General features: G+C 42.1%; 1 protein-coding gene across 1 annotated transcript; it reads left to right on the top strand.

Annotated features, from left to right (window-relative positions):
- The first annotated feature begins 548 nt into the window (after positions 1–548).
- On the top strand, positions 549–10,496 carry LOC119498149 (elongation factor 2). Its single transcript, XM_037786701.1, has 14 exons — positions 549–704; positions 2,170–2,384; positions 3,846–4,027; positions 4,117–4,328; positions 4,448–4,626; positions 5,595–5,700; positions 6,123–6,375; positions 6,520–6,715; positions 6,860–6,983; positions 7,767–8,009; positions 8,494–8,847; positions 8,996–9,178; positions 9,424–9,556; positions 9,826–10,496. Exons 1-14 carry the CDS (start codon positions 702–704, stop codon positions 10,017–10,019), a joined length of 2,577 nt encoding a protein of 858 aa, XP_037642629.1. The 5' UTR covers positions 549–701; the 3' UTR covers positions 10,020–10,496.
- The last annotated feature ends 265 nt before the right edge of the window (positions 10,497–10,761 follow it).

The following is a 10,761-nucleotide window of genomic DNA, read 5'->3' as shown; positions in this document are numbered from 1 at the left end:
ATTGATATTGCACAGTATGAAATACACCAGAGTAGTATTGATATTGCACAGTATGAAATACACCAGAGTAGTATTGATATTGCACAGTATGAAATACACCAGAGTAGTATTGATATTGCACAGTATGAAATACACCTGAGTAGTATTGATATTGCACAGTATGAAATACACCAGAGTAGTATTGATATTGCACAGTATGAAATACACTTGAGTAGTATTGATATTGCACAGTATGAAATACACCTGAGTAGTATTGATATTGCACAGTATGAAATACACCAGAGTAGTATTGATATTGCACAGTATGAAATACACCTGAGTAGTATTGATATTGCACAGTATGAAATACACCTGAGTAGTATTGATATTGCACAGTCAGTGTACAGTAAAGTGCAGTTCCTGTCAGTTTTTTGGTGTGCATGTGCATGATCAATTTTCTTTCTCACACAGACACAAACCCACTCTAGCAGCAGCAGCAGAGACTTGGCAAGCATCCATATGTGACCAGTGTGACGCGGCTGTTGAGCAGCAGTGCCCCCTGCTGCTGCAGCCTCCATCCTGCACATCTAACACGGCATCCGCAGCAGCAGCAGCAGCAGCAGCAGCGTCTCTCCTGTCATCAACCGGGGCTGCCTGGTCCTCAGAGGGCAGTGTGTTGTTAAAGCAATTACCACTCAAAAGACCAACGATCTGCAGACACAATGGTGAGTCTCTACTGAGCCTAAAAATACAGTATGCAGAGTATTTAATCTATCTGTAGCAGGTGAAGAGCGCATAACCTTAATGTCTTGATTTCGGTGCAACAAGCTGCAATTGGAGCCCTGTTATAATGTGTGTGAGAGAAATGCATACCGATGGTGTTGTTGTGTGATCAGATAAAGGCTGTGTGTGTGATCTGTTGTAACATACGCAGCAGCCGGGCTGTGGCCTGAACTGGCCTGCTCTGCCTTCACTGTGACGTTCATAGCAAATCCTCTAATATCAAGCTACTGCTGCTGCTGTAGCATTACTGCACTATAATAATATCATGCACTAACATACTGAGAGAGAGAGAGACAGCACCATGCTGAAATGTCCTATACAAATGTGCTGTTTTTTTTACTAAATTGAAGATTTTATATTAGATTTCAAGAGATTGCGTCATAGTTATACTCTTATCTAATATAACAGGCGACAGAATATAATATTACATACAGTACGTCACTGCATTTAGGGTTCATTTTCAATGGTGGATGTTGATTTATAATGGGTTATAATGGGTTATTATTATTATATAAGAGGTTTTGAATGTATCAGTGAATCAGACATCCCAGACTTGATATTTCTATCATTATTATGTGGATTGAAGGTGTTTAACATGCTAGAAATTGTGTTAAATATTGTTTTCTTTTCATATTAGAGTAATGATACTGAGGACCACGTATAGGCCTACAGGGGGAAAAAATCCCTAGATCTCCCTACCACACTGTGGGACAAACATTTCTTAAAAAAGCCTTCATCATCTTAAAAAATGCCTTAGTCAATGTTGATGTTGTTTTCTCTAGTGTATTTGATGGGTTTGTCTGTAAGCTCATCTACTTAAAAGTTGGTTTATAGACTGTTGTAATTACAAACAGTGGATTGCATATATGAAAACAGCCTTGAAAAAAGGGAAAAAATAAAGTATATAAAAAAAAAAAATGCCTTAGTCTTTACTTAATTTATGAATACATTCATTTTATTACTGGATTTTAGACCTCACTTGTATTTTACTTGTAAATCTCAGCGTATTGAGCATAATTTATTGCCAGTTATTGGTCTGTTAAAGATCCAATTGTACCTTAATATGAAGAATTTAAGGGGAATTTAAGGTATGTGAGATATAGACATCCTGTTGCCTCGTGATTGTGAAATGGTTCAGCTCGGTCTATTCAGCTGCAGCATGGTGACTCAGTCATTCCTGATAGTGTTGCTTGATTAGGAACCAGAAGGTAAAGTCTTTATGCGGTGTCCACACTCCTTCCTAATAGTCATGGCTGATGGATTCAGTTTCAAGTTTCTTTCTTTTTATAACTCTACTTGGAGCTGAGGCTGGGATCTGATAGTGGGCACAAATAAATATGATATGATGAATAAGGTGAACCTCTGCTGCTTGTAAAAGAGGAATGTAACCCCCCCTCCCCCCACCAGGTGAACTTCACTGTGGATCAGATCCGTGCCATCATGGACAAGAAGTCCAACATCAGGAACATGTCTGTGATTGCCCACGTGGATCATGGGAAGTCCACCCTGACTGACTCGCTGGTGTCCAAGGCGGGGATCATTGCTTCGTCCCGTGCCGGAGAGACCCGCTTCACAGACACGCGCAAAGACGAGCAGGAGCGTTGCATCACCATCAAATCAACGTATGTGGTTCAGAGAAGTGGGTTTAGAAACAGCTTGGTGTTTTTTTGTGCAATCTATTAAAGGTGGTGAAAACTTGTATGTATTCAATTAAACTTATATCGGGCCATTAAATAGGCGTTATTGGTATAAACACCATAGATGTGGGTCGATAGGAGCCTACTACACCTACTATGTGGTAAAAGTGAAAGCGAAACTTAAATGCAACACGTTCTGTTGCTTGCGATGTTGTAAAATTGAATGAAACTTTACGTTTCAAACACTAACAAAAAAGCTTCTTTAGGTTTAGGCAACAAAAACAGTTAGATTTAAGCAACCAAACTACAACTTTAAAACTACAACTTCTTTAGGTTTAAGCAACCAAACTACAACTTCTTTAAAACTACAACTTCTTTAGGTTTAGGCAACAAAACTACAACCTCTTTAGGTTTAGACAACAAAACTACAACTTCTTTAAAACTACAACTTATTTAGGTTTAGGAAACAAAACTACAACTTATTTAGTTTTAGGCAACAAAAATACAACTTCTTTAGGTTTAGGCAACAAAACTACAACCTCTTTAGGTTTAGGCAACAAAACTACAACTTCTTTAGGTTTAGGCAACAAAGCCATTTAGTTAAGTTTAGGGGAAAACATTGTGTTTTTGGCTTAACATAACTACGTTTCAAAAGTGAAAGTGAAACTTAACGTTTGTGAACACAAAGAAAATTACACGTTGTTAGTTTCACATGGGATGCACCGGCTCCTCCTGTCATAATTACTGCGGTTGCTGTCCTGTTCTTTTATAACTTCTTTTGGTGATCTACCATGTGAATAGAAGATACAACCTACTATTGGGTGTAGTAGGCCCCTATTGACCCACATTTATGGTGCATATAGCGACCGATAACGCCTACTTAATAGCCTGACAACAGTACTTCTCTAATACAGTTAATGTTCATGACTTAATAAGCAACAACTAAAGTTACATTTGGGGGAAGACACATTATATTTAATAAGAGTTAAAATCCTCAGAATCTCAGCTAATCTGCTTCATCAGGACTGTGTTGGTGCAGTTTGATCAGATTGATTGATGATGTAAGGTAACAATCCCACAACTGTCATCAGATCTTTATTCAAATCTTTCCAAATTCTGATTGGTGCACAGACATTAAATCAAGTTTTTCCAACTAAGCCCCGCCCACATTGGATGATTCAACTCACTAAACATTTACTGAAATCAGTCCAGTCGAGCCAGTTTGAAGCATTTGAACTGGAAAGTCTTCACTCACCATGACTTCACTATTTAGAGAAGTGACTTGCAAATTCCAGTATTGTGATGACTCATTCAGTTGAATCTAATTTAATTGAACTGAATTTGATATATATATATATATACATTTTTTTTTTTTTTTACATTTATTTTAATGGTGTAGTGATAGGTGAACAGTGAACACATTTTCCTGTTCCCTCTGTTATTAAGGGCCATCTCTATGTACTATGAGCTTGGAGATAACGACCTGGCGTTTATTAAGCAGAGTAAAGATGGAAACGGCTTCCTCATCAACCTGATTGATTCTCCTGGTCACGTTGACTTCTCCTCTGAGGTCACTGCGGCCCTCAGGGTAACTGACGGAGCCTTGGTGGTGGTGGACTGTGTCTCAGGTAATAATGGCTGAGACCCTCGCCTCCACATCCCACACATACACACTCTGGCTTTTCACCCAGGCTCACCTGTTTGTTTCCTCTGACAGGTGTGTGTGTGCAGACAGAGACCGTACTGCGGCAGGCCATCGCTGAGCGCATCAAGCCGGTTCTGATGATGAACAAGATGGACCGGGCCCTACTTGAGCTGCAGCTGGAGCCAGATGAGCTCTTCCAGACCTTTCAGCGTATCGTGGAGAACATCAACGTCATTATCTCCACCTATGGAGAGGATGAGGCGGGACCCATGGGGAACATCATGGTGAGGCGGATGCTCAAATACCACTCAGACACAAAGATATGCTAAAATAACTGTGAATTGTTGCTATACATTTACTATAGTTGTGATTTCAAAGAATACTGGACTTTTTTTCCCCTCAGATTGACCCTGTTATTGGTACAGTCGGGTTCGGCTCTGGCCTCCATGGCTGGGCTTTCACCTTGAAGCAGTTTGCTGAGATGTATGTGGCGAAGTTCACTGCGAAAGGAGATGGTCAACTGGGACCAGCAGAGAGGTGTAAGAAAGTGGAGGACATGATGAAGAAACTATGGGGAGAGAGGTAAACATGACGATAAACAGATCCACACAGAAATATGCCTCACATAGTAACTTAACACGGGGCTGAAAAGCAGCGTTTCACTGCCCTCTCTGGTTGAAAGTTTCAAGTGTTCTGAAAAGTTAAGCCAATGTGGAAGTGCCTTAAACTTGCATTCTTTCTAATAACCAGCAGGGGGCGACTCCTCTGGTTGCCAAAAGAAGTCTGATTGTATAGAAGTCTATGAGAAAATGACCCTACTTCTCACTTGATTTATTACCTCAGTAAACATTGTAAACATGAGTTTATGATGTCAATCGCTAGTTTCAAGTCTTCTTCAATACAGCATGATGTTCATTTAGTAAATTATGGTCCCATTTAGAGTCAAATTGTCCATAGAGCAGGGTATGCTTTAAGGCGGGGCTACCTTGTGATTGACAGGTCGCTACCACGGCGTTGTCCGGTCTTGGAGTTGTCCGTGTTTTTGTGTTACAGCTTTAACCCTTTCACAGTGTGATTTCAGGTCATTAAAGTTAATTGTACCATTTTGGTCATCTAAAAATGTCTTATTCAGCGTTCGGTTGTACTTAGCTCCATCCTCTCGTGTCACTTTTGGTTGCAAAAAAACAAGATGGCTATGGTCAAAATACCGAGCTCGAGGCTTCAAAACCTTAGTCCACAAACCAATGGGTGACGTCACGGTGACTACGTCCACTTCTTATATAGAGTCTATGATTGCACCTGTAACCACAACCAACAGTGATGTGACTGTGTACAGACCAAACCCTGGAGGGCACTTGTACATCACAAGGAGTAAAACCACCAGAGGTCAGCCAAACCTAGATTTTCAGCTGGTGTTAAGTCCAAATGTTCTTGCACATACCAAGAAATTGTAATAACAACTGGCATATATTGCACAATTAAAACAGGATTATAAGCTAGATGTCAATCATCTGAGTGTCATGATGTTGTGCGATAATTTATATGCACAGATATTTTGATCCAAATGCCGGCAAGTTCAGTAAGACTGCCACCGGTCCTGATGGCCAGAAACTTCCCCACACCTTCAGCCAGCTCGTTTTGGACCCCATCTTTAAGGTGAATGTAGAGAAGAAAAAAAAGTGACATAAACCTACATTAATATGTTTACCAATTCAGGCCTTAATTTTTCTGATGACCTTCATATGTCTCCATATTGTTAAAAAATAATTTAAAGCGCGTACATGTAGGATTTGAACATTTGAAGCACCTTGTAGTGTCAGCACCAAAAAGATGTTGTGGTAACAATTGCATACAAACTGGAGGACACTAAGATGAATGGGCTGAAAGCAACACATAGACTGTACCAATTTTCGCCAGTATTGTCTAATTTCTCCACAAACAAAAACATGCCATCAGAATTATCTGAAAGATTACATGAAAGTGTACACATAAGGGCTTAAAAAAAAGATAAGGATGACTTTAAGGCGATGACTTTGGGCTCGAGTTTGACGCCTTGCCCTCTCTCACTGTCCTCCTAGGTTTTTGATGCCATCATGAATTTCAAGAAGGACGAGACAGCCAAATTAATTGAGAAGCTGGACGTCAAATTAGACTCCGAGGACAAGGAGAAAGAGGGGAAGCCCCTGCTGAAGGCGGTGATGCGTCGCTGGCTGCCTGCCGGAGAGGCCCTGCTCCAGATGATCACCATCCACCTGCCCTCCCCCGTCACTGCACAGAGATACCGCTGTGACCTGCTCTATGAAGGGCCGGGAGACGACGAGGCCGCCATGGGTCAGTGGAACATTATTCGATATTGAGCGACATAACTCGATATGGAGTGTTTTGATGATCTGAATGCATAAAATAATGACCTGATTATAAGCTTTATTTTGGCTATACTATATTCAGGAATCACTATCTCTGCTGTCTTGTCAGGTATTAAGAACTGCGATCCTAAGGCTCCTCTGGTCATGTACATTTCCAAGATGGTCCCAACGAACGACAAGGGTCGGTTCTACGCCTTTGGCCGTGTGTTCTCTGGCGTTGTGTCCACTGGCCTGAAAGTGCGCATCATGGGGCCAAACTTCACCCCTGGCAAGAAGGAGGACCTTTTCATCAAACCCATCCAGAGGTGAGCATGTTGATGTACAGATGCCTCAGATGGTAGGAGGACAAAGAAAATGAGTTCTAAATTCATGTTTCTCTTCTTGCCCTTTTGTTTTCATGTATTTGTTGGCAACTTTTTATAATCATGTCCTTCTTTCCCTCCTTCCAGGACCATTCTGATGATGGGCCGGTATGTGGAGCCTATTGAAGATGTGCCATGTGGCAACATCGTGGGTCTTGTTGGAGTAGACCAGTATCTGGTTAAGACAGGGACAATTACCACCTATGAACATGTAGCGTATTTCTTTTTTCCCCCTTTTTACTGTAATTCAAATACTGGAGCACCCATAGCCTGTTTATATAGATGGACGACGCGTCTCCACTTCCTCCCACTGTACAAAAGTGAAGCCAAGATATCTCGGATACGGGAGCTGCCATCATGAGATTTTGACGTCATTTGGAGCCAGAGTCTGCGCAGTTGTGATCAAGGCGTGGAGCCGGGGTATCGAGGGCCAGCCCACACACACATCGAGCCAATCACGAGCCGAGCACCTAGCCGCTACGTTAGCACCACGTTAGCTGTTTGGTTAGAAAGACACAACAACTATCCATTATAACTCTATAAATACATTTGTGAAGAAATTGACACACACACAAAGTTACATCTCCTCTCTCAAAATTCCCAAGCTTCCGGCTACTTTACTCAGAGCAGCTGTTAATCATGACCCCCTTTTTATAGTATCAAATAACTAATTAAACCAAACTTATCAGAAAAGTGAACACTTGAACATGCATCAATGACAGAAACCATCTTTGGGAATTTTTTATTTGACTTCTTAGTTTGGCCCATCCACTCACATGGAGGGGGCGGGCTTTATGACATATACTGCAGCCAGCCACCAGGGGGCATCGACATGTTTTGGCTTCACTTTTGGGGAGCTGTCATGTCGTCCATCTTTATATACAGTCTATGGGTGTACCACACAATGAATTATTCATTATTTATACAAAGTTATTGCTTGCTCTCCACAACAACAACAACACGTTTAGCTCAGTGACTCTGACTCTGTCCGCAGGCCCACAATCTGAGGGTGATGAAGTTCAGTGTGAGCCCCGTGGTCAGAGTTGCTGTGGAGGCCAAGAACCCCGCTGACCTGCCCAAACTGGTGGAGGGACTGAAGCGTCTGGCCAAGTCTGACCCCATGGTGCAGTGCATCATCGAGGAGTCCGGAGAGCACATCATCGCCGGAGCGGGAGAGCTGCATCTGGAGATCTGCCTGAAGGACCTGGAGGAAGACCACGCCTGCATTCCAATAAAGGTGAGACAAGGAGAACCAAGATTTTTCTATATTAAACTTAAAGGTGCAATTGATAACATTGATAATTCAGCCACTAGATGTTGCACTCTCCCTCCCCAGTTCCATTGCATTCACTTCATAACAAGTGGTTGCCAGTTCGTTGCACATCCTGCATATTTTATGGTCGACTGCAGCGAACAGTTATAACATTTTTAGGGAAAGCCATACTTTTACTTTTCTACAGAAAATGTTATCAATAACACCTTTAAGAGCTTTACATAGCTGTGTCAATGTGTGCAGTAAGTTACATTTGAACACAGATATTCATGATAATAGCAAAGCTAGGAAAATAATGCCCAAGTTGAGAGTAACATGAATTATTCAATTTAATTAAAATTATTTTAACAGATAAAACACAACAAATGCGCATTTGCTCCTCACATTGTTGCACCACCACCTATACACACCACCTATTTTGACTCCCATTTCCTTCATCTCGTTCCAGAAATCAGACCCAGTCGTGTCTTACAGAGAGACAGTGATGGAAGAGTCAAACCAGATGTGTCTGTCCAAGTCCCCCAACAAGCACAATCGTCTCTTTATGAAGTCCCGCCCTTTCCCCGACGGCCTGGCTGATGACATCGAGAAGGGGGAGGTCAGCCATCGGCAGGAGCTCAAGGCTCGGGCGCGTTACCTCGCCGACAAGTATGAGTGGGAGGTGACAGAGGCCAGGAAGATCTGGTGCTTTGGTCCAGACGGAAGCGGCGCCAACCTGCTGATAGACATGACGAAGGGGGTTCAGTACCTCAACGAGATCAAGGACAGCGTTGTGGCTGGTTTCCAGTGGGCGACCAAAGAGGTGGGCAGCAGTTAACTTTGACTGCAAGTGCATTTTAAATTAGTGTGTAATCAGATGCAACATTGTTCTGATGCATTTGTGATATTGTTCCTTAAAAAGCGTGTATACTCCTGAGAATAACGTTGCAGTCTCTGTCCCCATCATGCAGGGCGCTCTATGTGAGGAGAACATGCGTGCCATTCGCTTCGACATTCATGACGTGACACTGCACGCAGACGCCATCCACCGTGGTGGAGGACAGATTATTCCCACCGCTCGTAGGGTCCTTTACGCCTGCCAGCTCACTGCTCAGCCACGACTCATGGAGCCTGTATACCTGGTGGAGATACAGGTGTGTATGGAGGCATATTACCCACCCTGGTCCAATTGTAAATGATCCCAAATCAGTGTTGTAAATCTATAAATATTATTGTAACTTTCAAGTTTTCAAATTAGCTTTTTATGTACCGTTATGAGATTATGTACAATTTGTTTATGTGAAAAAACCCACTTTACTCATCCTCAGAATTATCTTTGACAACTCTCTGATGCTAGTTCACACTTCATGTCTGACTGCTGTGCTTCATGTCCGTGCAGTGCCCAGAGCAGGTGGTCGGCGGAATCTATGGTGTGTTGAACAGGAAGCGAGGTCACGTGTATGAGGAATCCCAAGTGATAGGCACTCCCATGTTTGTGGTGAAAGCCTACCTGCCCGTCAACGAGTCCTTTGGTGAGTTTGGGTTTTAATCTGTGCTGTACAATGTCTTTTGTTGTGGGATCTAACTCTTACTTGTGTAGTTACATGATAAATATTGTATGAATTTTACTAGATTTTCAATAGTTTCACCCAAATTTAATGCTTTTCAATGCAACGATATGATTAATGTTAGAATAATTATCTTTATTAATTTGATCTAGTTAGTTATTTCCTTATTCATGGCAGAGAAGAATATTCCACTATGTATAACATTAGTATTTATCTGTATTTATTGCCTCAAGGGTTCACAGCTGACCTGCGCAGCAACACTGGAGGCCAGGCCTTTCCTCAGTGTATATTTGACCACTGGCAGATTCTCCAGGGCGACCCCAGCGACGCAACCAGCAGACCCTTCCAGATTGTTGCTGAAATTAGGAAACGCAAAGGTCTGAAGGAGGGCATTCCTGCCCTCGACAACTACCTGGACAAACTGTAAACACTGAGCCCGGATTATAAAATACCAAATCAGTCTCTAAACCCTACCCCGTAGGCACTTTAAAATCTTTGCACAGGCTTAAAGATACATCGCACAAATTGTTTTGACTTTGAGGTCCGGAGCAGAAACAAAGCTTTAAGCTTTTGTTGTAGGCTAGTGGAAGCAGTGAGGCTTTTTTCATTTCACAGCTACAGTACACCAAGTGCCTAGGGCGAGGGTTTTGGGGAACAATTGGATCAAAGCAGTTGTATTCCTTGTTTCTTCTATTCCTCCACATCACCCCGTTTTTTCCCCCCTCTCATCTGCCAGGATGGGCCTGTACAGTGCACTGTGATACTGCTGCAATAATGCATATTTAAATGGATCATGGCCAGATAAAACCATGGAAACCACAATAGTGTTACAGAAGTCTAACTCCCTGGACTGGACCTTTGTTCAGTGGATGTAATTAATAAAAACATTCAACTCATGATGAAACTGTGACTCCTGAAACTCTGTCATTTATCTAGTGCGCTTAAGGAAATAGTTCACCATCTTGGGAAATACATTTATTCGCTTTGAGGCAGTGACTTAGGTGAGAAGATCAATACCAATTCTCGCATTTGTATGGTGTATAACAGAGAAGCCATTCCGCTTAATTAATCTATGGGGGAAACAGCTTGCAAGCCTCTATCCAACGATATCAAAATCCCCCTACCAGCACATGTAGAGTTCACCAGTTAACACAATGCATTCAGTTTGT

The sequence above is a fragment of the Sebastes umbrosus genome, chromosome 12 (assembly GCF_015220745.1).
Source record: "Sebastes umbrosus isolate fSebUmb1 chromosome 12, fSebUmb1.pri, whole genome shotgun sequence".
Lineage (NCBI taxonomy): Eukaryota > Metazoa > Chordata > Actinopteri > Perciformes > Sebastidae > Sebastes > Sebastes umbrosus.
Note: the sequence above shows the minus strand (reverse complement) of the source record. Positions and strands in the feature narration are given on the sequence as shown.